The following is a 20,135-nucleotide window of genomic DNA, read 5'->3' on the forward strand; positions in this document are numbered from 1 at the left end:
GTTTAAAGTGGGACAGCGAGTGGTCAATAGACCAGTTGGAAGGTGATGTAGGGGAAATAGTGAGAGGATCTAAAAACAATAGAAGACAAGCTAGTGATGAGGGAGATATTTGAAATATAAAACAGAGGGGAATATAATTGGATGGAGTAAATCCCAGAGGATAAGAAATGATAGAGAATGGGAGAAAAATCCCCTCCATGCAGACTGTCAAAGGCTTAACTTTCAGTGCTGATTGAGAAGTCTTCTCTTATATTTAATCAAGTTTTCTCCAGTTCTCTGCACTTGCTTCTTCAAATCTTTACCACTGTTATGAAATCTATTCAGTCATGTTCTACCTCAATATAAATATTTTTCTACCTTTTCCCAAGAACTAGAGACCACCAGGCAGGAACACTCGGAACTTCCAAATACCAAGCATGCATTAAAAAAAACCCGTTGCCGTCGAGTCGATTCCGACTCATAGTGACCCTACAGGACAGAGTAGAGCTGCCCCATAGAGTTTCCAAGGAACGCCTGGTGAATTCGAACTGCTGACCTTTTGGTTACCAGCCATAGCGCTTAACCACTACACTACCAGAGTTTCCAAGCATGCATTGGAAACCTCTGTCTCCTTTCACTCCTTTCACAAAGCTAGGAGCCAGAGGTCTCTCCTGCCTTAGATCATTTCTTTCTCCGAATGCCATTACCCAGGGACTTCACTTTTCAACCAACCTTGCTTTCTCTTGCACTTCAACTTCTGCCTGCCTCTTAGCTGCTTTGGGGGATTTTCCAGTTAAGACAGCAGGGAGGAGAGGGGAGATAGACTCATTCCCAAAGAGGAAGAAGGGAGGACTCAGGCCATATATACCCAATTCATTTCCCCCAAATTTACCGATCAGATGAGCCACTGGATTTCCCAGGGAGAGGGAGGAAAGGAGCTGAGGAAAGCAAGCACTTAGCGTACCTCCCTGACCATCTAGGTAATATCAAGCATAATCCTACTTGACTTTTTAGCAGCATTTGACACAGTTAACTATTCTCTTTCTTTCAGTTCTCTCTGGGCTTCACATATAATACCCCTTTCATGACCGAATTATTTTCTGCTTTTAATTTTTTTTTTGATGTAATGTTTTTTTATTAATGGAATGCATGCTGAATCATTGAGCGTGTCTGAATGTTTGGCAGGTATTGTGGGTAATATGTGGGGTATATATGTCCCTCTGGACTCTGGGAATAAGATTGGTGGGATGAGGCAAGAAAAAAAATCAATTTATCTTAGCAATTTTATTTTATTTCATGAAGCTTTTCAAAACATGGGGTAACACATAAAAGCACCTTGCAATGACTGCAGATAATTGTGATTCGAGTCTCCATCTTTTTAGTGCTGCAGTCTCTGCATGAGTAAACACATGCATACCGTGCTTATTTGGTAATCCGTCCCTGCAGGTCCCTCCCTGCCAGGCGCACTTTCTGTCAGTGGGAAAGCAGCTTCCCAAGAAATACCAGAGGCAGAAAATGTAGGTGGATACTATATGTCCCATGTGTCATGAAGTGGATACTTCTCTGGGTCTCTTCTCACCTCTCTGGTTGTTCTTTCTGAGCAAACTTTGTGGGTTCTACTTCCTCCTCTACCTGTCCTTTTAAATGTTTTATGTCAGTGGGTGTTCTCCCTTGACCCCTTTTTTCTTATCCCTTCCATGACTTTAATGATAATCATTGGGGTTTATCCCTAGCCCAGTATCTGCTCCAGAGAATCAGGACTGTATATTCACCTACCTTCTGGACATCTTTCCTTGGATTCCCACAGACACCAGGCAACAAAATAGCCCATACTGAACCCCTTTTCTGAAATATCCTCCTTCTGTATGCCCGTATTTGTAGATGTACCTACCGTCTAACTCATTTATTTCAGTGCCCAATCTGGAAACCATAGTACATCCTTGATAATGCCTTGTCTCTCACATTCTACTTCAAGTCCACCAATCCCTATCCTTCTGCCTCCTAAATATCTCTTGAATCCATTCACTTCTCTCCCTTTCCTTTGTTAGTTTCCACACCCAGGCTGCCATTCTGTCTTTCCAGGATTACCCCAAAGGTTTCTAAATTGTTCTCCTGCCTCCTACAATGTTTTCTCCTTTCCCAATCCATCCTTTACACTTAAGCCAGAAGGATGTTTCTAAACCAAAAATCCAATCATTTCATTCCAAGGCATAAAATATGTCCGTGAAATCTCATTGCTGCTAGGATGGAGCCTACAAATGCCCCATGTGATATTGCCTCAGCCAGTAACTTCTTTCTGTCTTTATTCTCATCTTGCCCTGTCTGCCCAGGCCACACTAAACTTTTTGAGTTCTTTCAGACCGTTGATCTGTGCTGATGGTCATACTTGTGACTGGAGCATTTTTTTCCCCCATCACATTATTTTGCCAAGGTAGCCCGTACTTATCCTACGCAAGATTGTTGCCCTTGGATATAGGGAGACTGTGCAAGTCCACTGTCACAGTGAGATGAAACCTGCCTTTTATCTATATCCCTTTCTAATGTTGATTTTTTTTGTTTGTTTTTAAGGGCAAGAATCATACCTCTCCTTTTCACCCATGTGTCCACAGTGCCTAGCACAGTGCCTGGCATAATAAATGTATTTAATGAACATAGAATGGATTGCCTGAATTTTGGACCAATTAGGAAGGCATCTCTTAGCAATACATGTTCATAAGGGAATGTGAAATAGTGTATTCTGAGCACCAAGAAACTGATTTTAAAGCAATTTATAGAACAAATCTATTAACAGTATGGGGTATATATATATTACACACATATACATATATATCTCACATATTTCACAATTTTGACATACATTGGCAAAATTAAAAAGATTTACTGACTAATCCTAGTCTTATATTCTTCTAATATACTAGGGGAAGAGGTTTTAGCGGGCATAACATAATAGAAAGAACAGTAGATGAAGAGTCACCCTTTCGCCATATGATTTTATCTTTGTCTCTCACATCCTCAAATTTCCGGTCTGTTATAAAAACAAAATGTGGGGGTGGAGAGAGTAGCTGGATATTAACTATACCTGTTTTATCTATTTAGAAGGGCTTTTGTGAGAAATCATAGACTGTACCCTGAAAGGTATTATCATTATTATCCTTATTGTTACAACTGTGATTATTATTGCTTTATTTGTGTTTTATATTTTTTCTTAATATACTTCCAGGGAATAATGAGAAATTTCACTACAATAAGTAATATTCCAATCCTTTTAAAAGGAAAAATGAATCAAGTCTTTACGTTTCTTAGATGATTGTTTGAACAAGAAATCTAGGAGTTAAAAATAATGCATCCATTTGGGGAAATATTTCTAAAGAGAAACGTCATGATTCTCAAATATTCTAGAATATCTTTAGAAATAAGTGTAGTATATATTCAGTGCTTTCAGGTGTAGGGTGTTCTGCTGAATGCCTTACATCTATTATTTCATTTCATCCTTCTAACAACTAAGTTAGATACCCTTAATAACCTGCTTTACGGATTAGGAAACTGAGTCACAGAGAGTTTGAGCAGCTGGCCCTAGGAAATTTTAACCAAGTTTATGAGGCCTCAGAGTATACACACTTATAGCTACTGTGCTCTAGAGTATGATGTGTCCATTAAAAGTGAAATCGTAAAATATATTAAGTATATGCAACAATAAGGCAGTATGATTAATTAGATATAGCTCACATGCTAAACAAAAAACTACACGTGACACTGACTTTCACTGAAATGGTACAGGTGTGGTTTTTAACCCAACTAGGCACTTTTTGTCGTTAGTAAATTAAAAGCATATTGCCTAATGCATCCATAATGAATTGTTCTGTCATTGAATTTCATAAAGCATACGTCTTTGAAGCCTATAAAGTCCTAGCATTGTAGGGATTTGAACAGCCTACTGGGTAGAGGTTCCCTGGCAAATTCTGAATGGCTTTATACTGGAGCAGTAGAAGATATTTACTGTATACCAGCTTATTAGTATATGTTATTGCTTTTTAATTAATCTTCACAACAAACTTTTGGTTTCATTTTATGGATTAAAAAAATCACAAGTTTCAGAGAACTTGCACAACATACCCAAGATATAACTGCTTGGGAGTCGTGGTGCCAAGCTTTCAAATCCCATTTTTTTTATTGCACAGGTCATGCTTTTCTGAAAGAATGACATTATGGAGATTTTTCTTTTGATATCTGGCCTTTGGTCACATCTACTGGCTTTTCTCGGTCAGCACTGCCTTTGGTTAGGTTTGGATTCCCATGGTGGCAACTCTAGTGTATATTCAACAACTCTAACTGGAATAGAGATCAGCAGCGGTTCAAAATGACATTAGCTCATAACTAAACAATGATTTCATATCAGAGAATTCACTGGGAAGAAATTTAGTTTGTTGGTGACTCTCTTATATCAGATTTTTTTTAAATTTATTTTGCTTTAAGTGAAAGTTTACAAATCAAGTCAGTCTCTCATACAAAAACTTATACACACCTTGCTATGTACTCCTAGCTGCTCTCCTCCTAATGAGACAGCATACTCTTATATCAGATTTTGAATATGACATAAAATAACTACAAAGAATTTTTTATAGAAACATTTCAAATGTTTTATCTATTTTAGTTTCAGATAAATCTGAATATTGTTCATTCTCCAACAACTTTGACATACCATAGCAATTGCCTTATCAAATAAAATTCAATTAAGAAAACCATATGCCCATTACGTTATTTTTTCTTACTTGACATATTCATTTATAATGGACATTTAAGCTTTTTTTGTTCTACTTTATACAATTCACATATGTATTAAAATATATTACATTCAGATTAAATAATTTGGTAATGAATTCCAGGAACACTTTTCTGATTTACTGTGACCCAATGTGTCTTTTGTAGATAAAGATGGAAGTCTTACGGAGACTAGAAACAATTTTCCGCTTCCTTCTGCTTCAGATAAAATGGCATCATTAACTACTAACTGTAACGATTCTGAGCCCCTAAAGAGAAAATTCTTTACTTGTATGTGGCATATGTATAGTGAACCTACAAAACCCAGCCCATAATATGATCTGTTGAATATTATTTATTTTTAAAAATTTGGCTTTTACAGGTACCAAAAAATTAAAAAAAAAAAAAGTTAGTTTGTTGTTAGTCTTAAGTGGGTCATCTTCTTTAGGGATCCTCTCCAATGATCTAGAGCAGAGGCTCTCTAATGTTCTTGGTTCATGACATCATTAGTGCCTTGGTAATTTTACCCTTGGCCAAAGGAAGTACCAAACAATTTGTGAAGTACATGGTTTGGTCCAAAAATGTAATAATAGTAGTTCATGTACTATCTGACAGATATTGCAGTGATATTGATCTATGTCAAACATTTATTATGTTAAATATTCTGCCATATCCCCCTAAATTTGCTGTGACCTCAGGTGCTCTCTGTACACAGTTGGTGTAGCACAGGGCTAGAGATTTGTCTCCTCATTATCTAACTGGATCCAAAAATGCCTATTTTAGAAAGAGGGAGCATAGATAAATATGTGAGTTTCATATTATTTTCAATTAACTGTTTAAATTTTTTTTTCTGAATATGGTTAATTTGCCATTTTTCCTTTTTGTCGAATGGACCAAACCACCTTAAATGTTGTGAGGTTTTCAATGAGTGCGTACTCATGTCATTACATAGGCAGATCTTTTTTTCCAAAAAATGTGATAAAATTATTTTATATTATCGAAAATTTCACTAACTCTGAGTGCTTTGTGTTTTACTTGAAGTGGTTTATATGGATAGAAAGCCATTTTGAATCTGAAGCCCATTTTTAAATTCGTATCAGGCTTTTAGTTGAGGCGTAATACTGTCTAATAAGTAAAATCAGGAATTGTCAAGATAGTTTGCATATGTTACTGAAAATGAAAGCTTCCATTTTGTAGAATGTTTTCACATACTATTTTGGAACAAAGAAATTTAACTGTTTTCTTTGTTGAAATGTATCTTTTTTAAAAGCATTTCTTTTGGGTATTTGAAAATAAATACGTTTTCTTCATTTACTAAGATACAGTAAATTGATTTCAAATTTGTTCTCTGGTGCATAGAATAATTAGTAGACTGGGATTTCTTTGTCTACATACAAATGGCAATAGCTGAGAGAATATTGTACTCTATTGTCAAGTAACCCATATTTACTAACAAATGTGAATTTTAGAAATGGAAATCTCATATGAAAATATGATATTGGACGAAAATGAAACATCAAAGAAACAAGATGATACACCTGTGGAAAAAGAGGAGCAAAATACGCAGTTCTTTCCTCCTGAAGACGGAACAAAGGCGTGTGACTTCTTTCAGAAGGTTGTGAATGCAACTCAGACCTGGTTCAGTCTCTTTGGGTGGCCTGAAGGACCTCATTGTCTGTCTATCCCAGAGACTATAAGAAGGTGATGGTTACATGTTTCTCCAAATCCTTTGCTTTGTGTAATATAACAAAATAGAATCTATTCGTTGGGATGATTTTAACCAAAATGCAATATTAAATAATTTATTCTAAACTAATACTTTATGAGGGAATTGTTAAGCAGAGTAAAAAGATGTGAATATACTTTCTTTAGTATAGATGTCATTTTTAATTTCTTCTAAACATCTGATGATTTTTAGACAAACTGAATATTTCTGTACCTCAGTGTCCTCATCTGTGAAATGAGAAGGGGAAAATATTGAAACATTTGGCAACCGCATTTCTACATGAATAAAATATGAGTCCTAGATGGAGAGTACAGTCAAGTAGACTATGTATGGTATTAGTGAACAGGAAGGGCTCATTTTCCTTGTCATTAATTCCCCTTTACCAGTACATTTGCCTCACTTCTTTCTTGTGCAATTGCGTTAATTATAGCAAGCCGCTTAATTCTGTTCTTAATTTAAACAGGAATTTTTGCCCCTTCCTAGTTCAGCTGCTCCACGGGAGAAAAGACCTGGTAATCTGCTCCCATACAGCAGACAGTCTAGGAAAGCATATGGGGCAATTCTACTCTGTCACATGGGGTCGATATCAGTCAGAGTTGACTCCACTGCACACGACAACAACGGTAACAGTTACAATGTTGTTGAAGTGGTGGATCCACAGAGCTTCTCTACTTTCTCTTTCAGCACTGGGGAGCCATTTACTGGCACCTTAAGGGAGAATTCTGATCTCTGTAGCTGGAAAGACTATTTAGAATTTTCACAGCCATATTCAAGCATGAGCTAGGTTGAACTAGGTCTATAGTTTTTCTATGTTATTTTTTTTAGGACAGTGTTACCTTCATAGAATAAATTCATTAATATTTCATCTTTGTCTCTGCTGTAGGAAAATTAATTCAGCAGATACCCTGAAAATTTACAGGCTTGATCATAAAATCATGTGTGTCTAGGAAAGTTTTTTTTTTTAATTTTATTTCCTTTAGGTGAAAGTTGACAACTCAAGTTAATTCCTCATTCAAAAATTTATACACATATTGTTTTGTGACATTGGTTGCAATCCCTGCAACGTGACAGCTTGCTCCCCCTTTCTGCCTTGGGTTCCTTCAAAAATTTATACACATTGCTTTGTGACATTGGTTGCAATCCCCACAATGTGACAGCATGCTCCCTGTTTGCACCTTGGGTTCCCAGGGTCCATTCGTCCAGTTCCTGTCCCTTCCTGCCTTCTCGTCCTGCTTTTGGCCAGGAGTTGCCGTTTGGTCTCGTGTATCTTATTGAACTAAGAAGCACGTTTCTCATGTGTGTTAGTTTTTGTTTTATAGGCCTGTCTAGTCTTTGCTTGAAAAGTGGGCTTCAGGAATGGTTTCAGTTCTGAGTTAGCAGAGTGTCGGGGACCATAGTCTGGGGGGGTTCCTCCAGTCTCTGTTAGACCAGTAAGTCTGATCTTTTTTTGTGAATTTGAATTTTGTTCTACATTTTTCTCCTGTTCTGTCTGGAACTCTCTGCTGTGATCCCTCTCAGAGTGGTTGTTGGTGGTAGCCAGGCACTATCTAGTTCTTGGGCTCAGGCTGGTGGAGGCTGGGGTTCCTGTGATCTTTTAGCCCTTTGGGCTCATATTTTCCTTGAGTCTTTGGTTTTCTTCGTTCTTCTTTGCTCCGGATGGATGGGACCAATAAATGTATCTCAGATGGCTGCTCACAAGCTTTTAAGACCCCAGACACTACTCACCAAAGTGGGATGTGGAACATTTTCTTTATAATCAGTGTTACTCCAATTGACCTAGATGTCCCCTGAGACTATGGTCCCCTGAGGCTGTGGTCCCCAGCCCCAGCTATTCAGTCCCTCAGAGTGTTTGGATGTGTCTAGGAAAGTTGTATGCTTTTGCATTGGTCCAACTGTGCTGACTTCCCCTATATTGTGTGTTGTCCTTCCCTTCACCAAAGTTGACATTTGTCTACTATCTAGTTAGTGATTTCCCCTCTCCCTTCCTCCCCAGTCTCCTAACCATCAAAGAATTTTTTTTTCTGTGTGTAAACATTGAGTTCTTATAATAGTGGTCTCATACAACATTTGTCCTTTTGTGACTGACTTATTTCACTCAACATAATGCCCTCCAGATTCATCCAAATTGTGGGATGTTTCATGGATTCATCGTTGTACTTTATTTTTGCATAGTGTTCCATTGTGTGTATGTATGTGTTTATCTATTCATCTGTTGATGGACATTTAGGTGGTTTCCATCTTTTTGCTATTGTGAATAGTGCTGCAATGAACACGAGTGTGCATATGTCTATTCATGTGATGGCCCTTTTTTCTCCAGGTTGTATTACTAGGAGTGAGATTGCTGGATCACATGGTATTTCTATTTCTAGCTTTTTAAGGAAGCACCGTATTGTTTTCCAAAGTAATTGTACCATTTTACATTCCCAGCAGCAGTGAATAAGAGTTCCAGCCTCCCCACAACCTCATCAACGTTTGTTATTTTGTGTTGTTTGAATTAGTGCCAGTATTGTCGGGGTGAGATGGTATCTTAATGTAGTTTTGATTTGGATTTCTCTAATGGTTAATGATCAAGAGCATTTCCTCATGTTTCTGTTAGCCGCCTGTTTGTCTTCTTTGGGGAAGTACCTGTCCATGTCCTTTGCCCATTTTTTTAATTGAATTATTTATCTTTTTGTTGTTAAAATGTTATGGTATTTTGTAGATTTTAGAGATTAGACCCTTATCGGATATGTTGTAGCCAATTTTTTTTTCCCAGTCTGTAAGTTCTGTTTTTACTCTTTTGGTGAGGTCTTTTCATGAGCATAAGTGTTTAATTTTTAGGAGCTCCCAGTTACCTAGTTTCTTTTCTGGTGTTTAGGAAAGTTTTTCTGTTACACCTTTTCAGTTTTCTGCTTTGGTGTTCTGAAAATTTTACTTATTTTGAGTAAATTTCAGTAATTTATTTTCATTTTGAGGAAAATAATTGATTGAGCCATTTCAGTTATTTTTATTAAAATCATTATTCAACAGTTGTGACTAGGGTTTTTATTATTTTTAATCCCTTTTATGTAGTTGAAGCCTTCGTCTCATTTATTGATTGTTTTTATAGTTTTTTCTTGGTTATGTAAATTAGCAATTTATTTTCATGTCTCATATAAAGAATAAGTTCTTTGATTAATTCATCCATTTCTATGTTTCCTATAGCATTTATTGCTGATTTTTTTCTTTATAATTTACTTAAAAAAAAAAACTGTGAATTGGATGCTTAATTATTTTCAGGGCTATAAATCTATCTCTTTATTCCACTTGGGCTACATCCCAGGAGTTTGGAATAACCGCTCTCATTCTTGTTGTTTTTTTAAAAGTTAAAATTTTAGTTTTCATTTTCTATGTGCTTTTTATTATAAGAAAAATTGCTAATTTGTTTTCTGTCATTACATACATATATCATTATTTACTTTCTATTTACATTATTTGTTGAGCATTTGCTTGTGTTATTTTGTTACATTTTTTTCCTTAATATAACTAATGCATAGGTACATATATTTCTAAATTTTGGCAGATATTTCTAGATTGTACATAGGAAGTTGCATCAATACAAAATTGTCTTAAGTCCCATTTTTTAAATATTTCTTGATATTTAGTAGTGTAAGTACTTAACCTTTGTTGTTGTTCTTCAGTCTTTTTAGTGATTTATGCCATTTGCATTTCTATATAAATAATAAAATCAATTTATAAATTTTCCACAAAACAAAATAAGCAAGCAAAACCCTCTGCTGGTATTGTGATTGTGACTGAACTTTAAACCAAAAAAACCCAGACCCGTTGCCGTCACGTCGATTCCAACTCATAGTGACACTATAGGACAGAGCAGAACTGCCCTGTAGGGTTTCCAAGAAGCTTCTGGTGGATTCGAACCACTGACCTTTTAGTTAGCAGCCGTAGCTCGTAACCACTACGCCGCCAGGGTTTCTGATTGAACTTTAGCTATGATCAATTTAGAAAGAAGTGACATCTTTGCAATGTTGCCTTAGTCAACAGAGGTCATTTCTCCCTTTATTTAGGTCTTTTAAATTTTCTCTGAATTATGATTTATAGTTTTATTTGTGGAATTTTTACACATATTTTGGTAGATTTATCAGTGGGTAACTTAATATTTTTGAAGCTATGGTAAATGGCATTTTTATCTCCATTCTATTTTCTAATATTTTTTTCTCTGCAATATAGAAATAAAGTTGATTATCACTTGTTGACATTTTTCAACTACCTTGTTACGGCAGCGTACAAATTCTAATTCTTTATGTGTCGATTCTTTTGGATTTTCTATAATACATCAACTACAAATAATGGCGGTCCTCCCAACCCCCTTTCCAATCCTTCTATGTATGATTTTCTTTCCTTAATACGCTGGCTAGAATTTCTAGCTAAATATTGAATAGTGGGTATCCTCTACTTAAACTCAGTCTTACAAGCAAAAGCTGTCAATGTTTTACCGTTATGTGTGAGGTTCACTTTATGCTTTTCATAAAAACAAACAAAAACCCAAACCCATTGCCGGGCAAGTTGATTCCAACTCAGAGAGAACTTATAGGACAGAGTAGAACTGCCCCATAGGGTTTCCAAGGGTGAAATCTTTATGGAAGCAGTCTGCTACATATTTCTCCCATGGAGCAGCTGATGGGTTCAAACCGTCAACCTTAGGTTGGCAGCTGAGTGCTTTAATCAGTGCACCACCAGGGCTCCTATGCCTTTTTATAGATACCTTTTATTGGGTTATGACATTATCTGTTCATTATGAAAACCTTAATTACCATATACAACAGAATAGAACTGCTCTATAGGGTTTCCAAGGAGCAGCTGGTGGATTCAAACTGCCGACCTTTTGGTTAGCAGCTGAGTGCTTAACAACTGCGCCACCAGGGCTCCAGTAGACTATTCGGTATTGGATAAATTGTAGAGAGCAAGGATAGGTTGAGATTTTTTACTTCATTCAAAAGCTAGCATTTATCATAAACTGGTATGGGAGGTACCAGGGTGTAGAGATTACATTGTCTCATTTAAAGCACAGAGGAATTTATGGAAACAGTAGCTTTCTGGACTTTATCTTTAAAATGAAAATCTTCACTCACAAGGCAAATGAGCAAAATATGCCTTTCTAAGAATTAAAATGCAAAGTCTAAGAAAATGTATGTAAATCTGTCTTGGTATATTCATGTATGATAACTGTTTAAAACCTACCTTGGAAAATAATAGGCATTATTATCTCCAATTTATGAATTGCAAAATTGAGCTCAGTGAGTTTAGGTAAGTTGCCATGTTCACAAAACTGGTAGGAGATGGGTCCAGGATTTAATCCTTGTTCTGGTTCTTCAAAGTGCTTACACTTTCCATTAACAAACAAATCTCTCAGGCCTGACAGTTGCAACCCTAGATAGTATGTATGTTTAAAACAAGATGTTGGAAAGCTCTGGGAATATTAAAAAAAAAATTCTAATTTTAACTGACATTTGGTAGTTGAATACAGTTCATTTTGTAATTTCATACTTTATTGACTCGGAATAGAATCTTATTTAGTCATTCAACATGTTTTTGTTTTCATAATATAAAATTTTGAGAATGTATTTAATGTTTTTTTTTTTTTGGTCCCATAGGGATGTGTGTAAAATACAATTGTACCCATCAAATTCATCATCCAAAAAATTTTGCAGACAGAATGACTTTTCTAAATATAATAAAACTATTTATGATGTGCTGCTCCACTTGAGTGGAAAAATGCCACCTGGAATTAATTTAAGCCAGTCTTTACCTGTGGATGACACTGCACGACTGAAGCAACTTCATTTGCAACATTCTTCAGTCCTCACCTTTCTCAAGTAAGAGCACTGCTTAGACTAAATTATGTACATTTAATTCTACTTGTAGTTTCACTTATTTTTATCTTTTAAAACCTCGTATCCTTCTTACATATGCATGGCCATTATGTTGTCTTATTTCATGGAGTTGCATCTAAGAAGGAAAATATTTCAAAGCAACAAACTAAGAAGTGATTCTGGAGCAGAGCCCTGAACTGGGGGAGAAGAGCATGGCTCTTTGAATCAAGTAGTCATAGGCTTAAAATCTAGCTCTTTTCTACACTGGAAACCTTACACAAGTTACTTACCCTGTTTAAGCTCTAGTTTCAATATCTGTAAAATTATGGATAATTCCCAGACTTCGTTGATAAAAGAATTACAAATAATAAAATGTGCATTCCATGACACATAGTAGATTATTATTATTATTAATGTAAAAGCAAGAAATTATGGTCTATGGCTTCCATGTGCTAAGATACTTTCTTAAATTATTCCAACATGGTAACCATTAGCGACATGCAGAAAATTGACTCTGGTGACAGCACTATCACTGAACTCGAATGTGTATTAAAAACAATCTCTTCTATTAGAAATGGGCATCTTGTTGAAATACAGAATGCCAGTATTTATCAATTATGATGTCATTTTTATTACATCAAATGGGAATTTTATCTTAACTTTTACAATTTTAAAATGGAATGCATGTGATCTTTTAATACTTTCTACTCTTGGCCCTGGCTGATTGATTTGATAAGGTAAATATCTAATTAAATAAAATAAACATTCTAATGTATTTTTTTATTTTATAAAGTTAGTTGTACTTTTAAATATTAACTGTGAGGAAAAGAAGGATGTTTGGGTACTTATTGTTTGGTCACCACTGAAATAAAATAAATTTTGCGATACCGTCATTAACCTCTATAGGATTTGTGATTGCCTTGTTATTCTTGTAGCATTTTTATTGGCATCAATCCCAGTAGTGTTGACATTAACATGGGTGGTTTCTGTTTTGATGTTTTATGGTATAAGGATGCAGGTATGGAAGAATGATTTTGGCACTAAAGCTAAGATATCCAGGTTTATTTGCTCTTTGATCAGTAAATGCATGCCTTTCAGGATATGTTGGTTTTGATAAAACTCCTTAACATTTACAAAGTGCCGGTATGGTTAATAAAATTGGTTCATTAATCCAAGTTATGTGCATATGCGTCACATGGAAATAAATGTATTAAAATTCAAAATAATAATAAATATTATTTGTTTCCCTGTTAAAATTTGATGACACAGTGAATGAGGATTTTTGTACAAGTGTTATACCTATTCAGTCTACTAAAAAAATAAAGTGGTTTTCAGAGGTTAAGTTCAGAATTTAATAAGTCATTACATCCAATTTTACTTTTTTTCTACTCAGTGTGAACTTGGGAAAAATGATAAAATAGAAAACTTATATGTACAAGTATAACCAATTCATTTATGAAAGTTAATACTTACTGAGACATGAAATCTGTTGACAAGACATAGAAGTAAATACTTTCTTATGGACAGATGAAGTTAGGCCTTGAAATAGATTCATAATGAAAATAGTACAACAGGTCTGGATAGTAGTGTCAGACTGTAAAAGACACATACGCATTCTTCATCCTCAGCTTTTACTTTATGCTGGACGCTGTGGAATATTGAGATGATAACATGTGGTTACCCTCCTCAAAACCAGCTGCCATCAAGTCTATTTCTACTCATGGTGACCCTGTGTGTTTCAGAGTAGAACTGTAAACTCCATAACATTTTCATTGGCTGTAATATTTTAGAAGTAGATCACCAGGCTTTTTTCCTGAGGCACCTCTGGGTATATATAAACTGAGAACCTTTCAGTTAGTAGCCAAGTGCTTAACCATTTGCACCACCTAGGAACTCCTTCTGAAGAAGCTCCCACATTAACGGTGCCCTGATAGTTGTCCTTAAATTCTCAGTAGCATTTGATAGATTCGGATTGTTTCCTACTGAAACCCTGGCTTGACTTTGGGTACAATATCTTGATTTTACATCTGTGATGTCAGTCTTTGCTTCCTTCTCCATGAGTTTGTTCCAACTTAATGGGAACATTATCTCATTAAGCTCTTACATAGGCTTTAGGTAGACTATTCCTGCAAAGGAGTGGTGTTACATTAAAATTAGATTTTATTTAAACCTCTAGTAATTCAAATATAATGAGGACTCATAGGCATAATATAGATGTAGATAGAAAATGTATGGAAAACAAAGAGAAAGGGATAATATTTCACTTCCAAACAAAGGAGCCATATGTAGGCCATAAGATTTCTGCCACTAGCTTGGGCTGATCCAGGGCCTCTTGAAACTCTAGAACTATGTGCACAGCTTCCAACTTAAGTGTTCCTTTCTTCATTTCTTTTTTCTAATTTATTTGTGTTACATTCAAGTTTTGAATATTCAGAATTATCTTAAGAGTCCTTTCTTCTTTTTCTATACTAGTACAAGTTTATATAACAAAAGAGACCACAATTTTTGGATATTCTCTTTGGAAAAATAAGTGATAGATTGCCTTATATTTGGGGTTTTCTACACCCAGGTTGGAAACCCTGGTGACATAGTGGTTAAGTGCTACCATTGCTAACTAAGAGGTCGGCAGTTCGAATCCACCAGGTGCTCCTTGGAAACTCTATGGGGCAGTTCTACTCTGTCCTACAGGATTGCTATGAGTCGGAATCGACTTGATGGCAACGGGTTTTATATTCAGGTAGGAGCCCTAGTGGTGCATGGTTAAAGTGATTGGCTATTAACCAAAAGGTCGGCAGTTCAAACTTACCAGCCATTCCACGAGACAAAGTTGTGTCAGCCTGCTTCTGTAAAGATCTACAGCCTTGGGACAAAGATGTGTCAGGCTACTTCTGTAAAGATTAACAGCCTTAGAAAACCTATGGGGCAGTTCATCAACTTGATGGCAGTGGGTTTGGGTATACCTTGTTCATGCGTTAGAAGACTTAATATGGTTAAGATATGAATTTTCCCTAAATTGATCTACAGATACAATGTAATCCCAATCAAAGCCCGAGCAGGCTCTTTTTTTTGGTAGAAAGTAATAATCGGATTCTAAACTTCGTATAGAAATGCAAAAGACCTAGACCATCCAAAATAACTTTAAAAACAATTATTTTAGAGCACTTAAGCTACCTGATCTCAAAACTTATTATAAGCTACAGGCACTCCTTGGAAACCCTATGAGGCAGTTCTGCTCTGTCCTATAGGGTCGCTATGAGTTGGAATCAACTCGATGGCAGTAGGTTTGGTTTTTTTGCTGGGTACATCCAGATATAAGTGATGATAGACATTAAATGAATATTGTATAACTAATGAAATTCTCTAAAAGAAACATCATATGCACATTTCATTCATAGAGGAGATTTTTAAAAAGTTAATTATGTATTTTAAATTCAAAACATAAAATTCAGTTATTTGAATATAAATTATATATGTATTGTGAACATAATACTATCATAATTTCATTTTTTTTAATTATAGCAATCAAGGAGCATGCATTGCTCATGTACTGCCAGAATTTCTGTTTGAACCAGAAGATTATACGAAGTGGATTGAAATTACAGTAAGTGAATAGAATTTTTAGGAAAAAATTCTGCACAATTATTATTAAATTTAGTGGTAGTCAACCTTTGTTAGAAAATTCTAATTTAGAGCCCTTGATTTTTGTAATGATAAAAGACTTAAGCCTCTCTGGACAGCACACATTTTTCTCTCTTTGTTTATAAATACTTTGGAGTTTTTATGCAAGTATGATTACATGACCTTCTTAAATGTATAAGAAGTTGCCTCTATTGGAGATTACGAAATGAAGAATGGTATGTACTTATGTAATTTTTTTCTTAAAATAAATGTTTAGAATATATGTCGTCCAAAGAAAATACTATCTTAATTTCACTACTACTTGCCATTTCAATTCTTCAGTTTTAGGGGAGAATAGAGAGAAATTACACAAGAAATGCATAGTGTTTCCTCCAAGTATACCATTCATTTTATGAAAACCTATTGATAAGGGGAATTGTTTTTGAGAAGCCTATAGGCTTTGAGGCAACTCTGCTTCAATTGTTGCATTGTTACTAAGTTTATCATGTGCCATGAGTAGGAGTGCCACGTGCAGTGGTGTCGCTAGGGGGGATACTGTCAGAGGGGGTGATACCAAAATGACCCCAGGGTCCATGATGGTGACAGCAGTGGTAGTGGTGGGGGCCAGCCATGCCAGAGTAGGGGCCGCCAAGGCAGTGACGTCACTGGGGTTGGTGTCACCTGTCACCCAGTGTGGTAGCGCGTCACCCACCCATCACCCACCAGTCAGGGTGAGGGTGGCCAAGCTGCGGCACCTGCCATTGGACGGAGGGGAGGGTCTCCGCCTTGGCCGATGGGAGAGTGGGGCAGCTGCGGGGAGCCACAAGGGCAGGCCAGGAAGGATGGGGTCGGGCCACTCAGCCCACCAGTGGGGATTTGCCAGTGAGCCCCACCCACCCTGAGAAAGCTGGTGGGTCATACCATGATTTACTGCACTGAGTGACATGAGCCCTAGTGATGCCGCTGGCCCAGTGCCTATTGTTGGTGCTATGGTTAGTTCCTATGAACCAATCCAAAGGGTGGGGCTCTGTCTAGGGTCAGAGTTCAGAAGAACTTTGTATCTGCTTCTGCCACTCTGCCACAGAATGAGCTGGTAGATACAGTGAAAGAATTAATTTATGACCTCAGTAAAGGACTCTGTGCTCCACAAATTTATCTATACTGATGACTCCTAGTACTGGCAACATAGAAAATTAGAGCTTTGGAGAAATGTATAAAAAAGGCATGCAAGGGTTTTATAATAAAAAAACCAAAAAATATATTAACTAAATAGTTAAATTTTAGACTTATGTTTGACTTGCATTTTAACTAATGTTATAACATTTTATTTCTTAAAGTCTTCCAGTGATACCATGCCTGCGAGTTCTTGTACACCTGAGGATAAGAATCCTCTTATTATAGATATGGATGAATTTGAAGCCTTGAGTACACGGGCATGGACAGATGTACTCCTTCAGACATACAAGGTAACCTTTCCACTCTTCTTTATATATTTTGTTTTCCTCTTTTTCATTGTTGTTGATTTTGTATTTGTTGAGTCTTTATGTTTTTCTTATTTTTTTATTTTGATGTGTAGGATTGTTAGTTTCCTTTGTGTTTACCTTAATATTTACCCCTATTTTTCTAAGTTTAAACCAATCTTTTATTTCTTTATATCACCTTGACTTCCTCTCTGTATGAAAGATCTATGACTACATTTTTTAGCCCCTCTTTTTTGTTTTAATATTGTCATCTTTTACATAATGAGGTCTCTGTTGCCCTGTTTTGAGCATTTTAGTTTTGATTTTTTTGTGTGTGATTTCCCTATCTGGGTTGATATCTGGTTGCTCTGTCCTGTGTTCTACTTTTGGGTTGTTATCTGATGTTATTGACTTTCTAACCAGAGAACTCCCTTTAGTATTTCTTATAATTTTGGTTTAGTTTTTGAAAATTCCCTAAACTTCTGTTTGTCTGGAAATGTCCTAATATTGCCATCATATTTGAAAGAGACAGTTCTGCTGAATATATAATTCTTGGCTGGCAATTTTTTTTCCTTCAAGGTGCTATATATGTCATCCCATTGCCTTGCCTGCATGGTTTCTGCTGAGTAGTCCGAGCTTAGTCCTATTGACTCCCTTTTGTAGGTGACTTTTCATTTATCCCTTGCTCCTCTTAAAATTCTCCCTTTATCTTTGGTTTTGGCAAGTTTGATGACAATACGTCTTGGTGACTTTCTTTTGGGATCTACCTTGTGTGGGGTTTGATGAGCTTGGATAGATATCTTCTCATCTTTCGAAATATCAAAGAAGTTTTCTGCCAACAAATCTTCAGCAATTCTCTGCATTTTCTGTTATCTGCCCCCGGTTCTGGTACTCCAGTCGCTCATAGGTTATTCCTCTTGATAGAGTCTCGCGTAATTCTTAGGGTTTCTTCATTTTTTTGAATTCTTTTATCTGATTTTTCCTCAAATATGTTGGTGCCGGAAACCCTGGTGGCATAGTGGTTAAGTACTACAACTGCTAACTAAAGGGTCAGCAGTTCGGATCCGCCAGGTGCTCCTTGGAAACTCTATGGGACAGTTCTACTCTGTCCTGTAGGGGCGCTATGAGTCAGAATCGACTCGACGGCACTGGGTTTGTTTCTGGGTATGTTGGTGCCAAGTGCTTTATCTTCAGTCGCACTAATTCTGACTTCCAGTGCCTCAACTCTGCTCTTATGGCTTTCTATTGAATTGTGTAATTCTGAAATTTTATTGTCAGTCTTCTGAATTTGTTTGTTTTCTCTCTATGGATTCTTGCAGCCTGTTAAATTTGTCATTATGTTCTTGTCTAACCTGCTTAAGTTCCTCTAATGCTTTGTCTGTGCGTTCCTTGGATTGTTCTCCATTTTGCTTGATCTCCTTCCTGATCTCTTGAAGAGTTCTGTATATTAATCTTTTGTATTCTACATCTGGTAATTCCAGGAAATTCTCGTCATCTGAAAGATTTCTTGATTCTTTGCTTTGGGAGCTTGCTGAAGCCATTGTGGTCTGCTTCTTTATGTGATTTGATATTGACTGTTGTCTCCGAGCCATCAATAAGTTACTGTATTTATTTATTTTATGTTTGCTTACTGTGTCCTAGTTTCTTGTTTTGTTTTGATATACCCAAATAGGCTGCTCAAGTGATCTCGTTTTAATATTGATGTATTTGAAGCTCTCGTGTCCTGTCACCAGGTGGTTAGAGCTGTTAGTAGGTATGTGAGCCCAGGAGTTCGTTCACTTTTCTTGCATGGATTCAGCTCAGGTGTCCAGATAGTCAGTCACCAAGCATGTGGTGCAAGCTCTCACCTGCAGTCCCAGACAAGCAGGGGTGATTGGTGTAGGCACGGATATCTGGGTGCAGTAGGGGGTCATGTGCTGAGCAAGCCAGGGGGCTGACAGCTGCCCCTAAGTGTCTGGGAAGAAAGCGTTTCCCTGTTCCCTAGAGCATGTACGTGGGTAGGTTTTGCAGCCAGACTGTGGGCACCCAGTGTTGTTGGCTGTAAGGACTGGGAGGCACCACTTATTCTTGGACCCCTGTCACAGGTGGCTAGGTGTCATGGGTGGAGCCACCAGTCCTCAGACCTGATGTGGGTAGGTAAGAACCCTGCTTAATAGGTAGAGCAGTGTCAAATAACACGAACTTGCCTCTCCACCATGTAGCTGAAACAGTTGAAGTTAAACTTCTCTTGTACTGTGCTAATGACGGCCTATGCTGTTGAAACGGGCCCACATAGGTCTAGGCAGGGGTGAAAGGTGTTCAAAGTCCATGGACCCCTTATGCCCATGCCTAGGCAAAGGAGCTGTTTCTGCCCTGAGTTCCCAGTTTAGGGGAACCAGCAGAGTATTTTTTCACTATCTGTTAATTTGTTCCCTCTCCAAGGCCATTAAGTCTGGTCTTTTTATGAGAATTTGAAGTCTGCATCCCACTGCTATCCTGCTCCCTCAGGGGTTCTCCTTTCAAAGAACCGACTTTTGGTCTTAGTGATTCTTTCTATGGTTTTTCTGTTCTCTTTTTCTTTATTTCTACTCTAATCTTTATTATTTCCTTTCATCTGGTACCTGTGGGCTTCTTTGGCTGTTCTCTTTCTATTTGTTCAAGTTGTAGGGATAACATTTTGATTTGGGCCCATTCTTCTTTTTTGATATGTGCTTTTATTGCTATAAATTGACTGCTGAGCACTGTCTTTGCTGTGTTCCAAAGGTT

General features: G+C 36.8%; 1 protein-coding gene across 3 annotated transcripts in view; it reads left to right on the forward strand.

Moving 5' to 3' along the window:
• Positions 1 to 20,135, forward strand: part of CFAP47 (cilia and flagella associated protein 47) — a 321,340-nt gene that overhangs the window by 100,150 nt on the left and 201,055 nt on the right. For all 3 annotated transcript variants that reach the window (XM_049871901.1, XM_049871902.1, XM_049871903.1), the window contains exons 28-31: positions 6,207 to 6,438; positions 12,094 to 12,315; positions 15,832 to 15,913; positions 17,268 to 17,396. In XM_049871901.1, the coding sequence (XP_049727858.1) occupies positions 6,207 to 6,438; positions 12,094 to 12,315; positions 15,832 to 15,913; positions 17,268 to 17,396 (665 nt within the window). The remainder of the gene's footprint in view (positions 1 to 6,206; positions 6,439 to 12,093; positions 12,316 to 15,831; positions 15,914 to 17,267; positions 17,397 to 20,135) is intronic.

Source organism: Elephas maximus, chromosome X, assembly GCF_024166365.1.
Source record: "Elephas maximus indicus isolate mEleMax1 chromosome X, mEleMax1 primary haplotype, whole genome shotgun sequence".
In the NCBI taxonomy this organism is placed as follows: Eukaryota; Metazoa; Chordata; class Mammalia; order Proboscidea; family Elephantidae; genus Elephas; species Elephas maximus.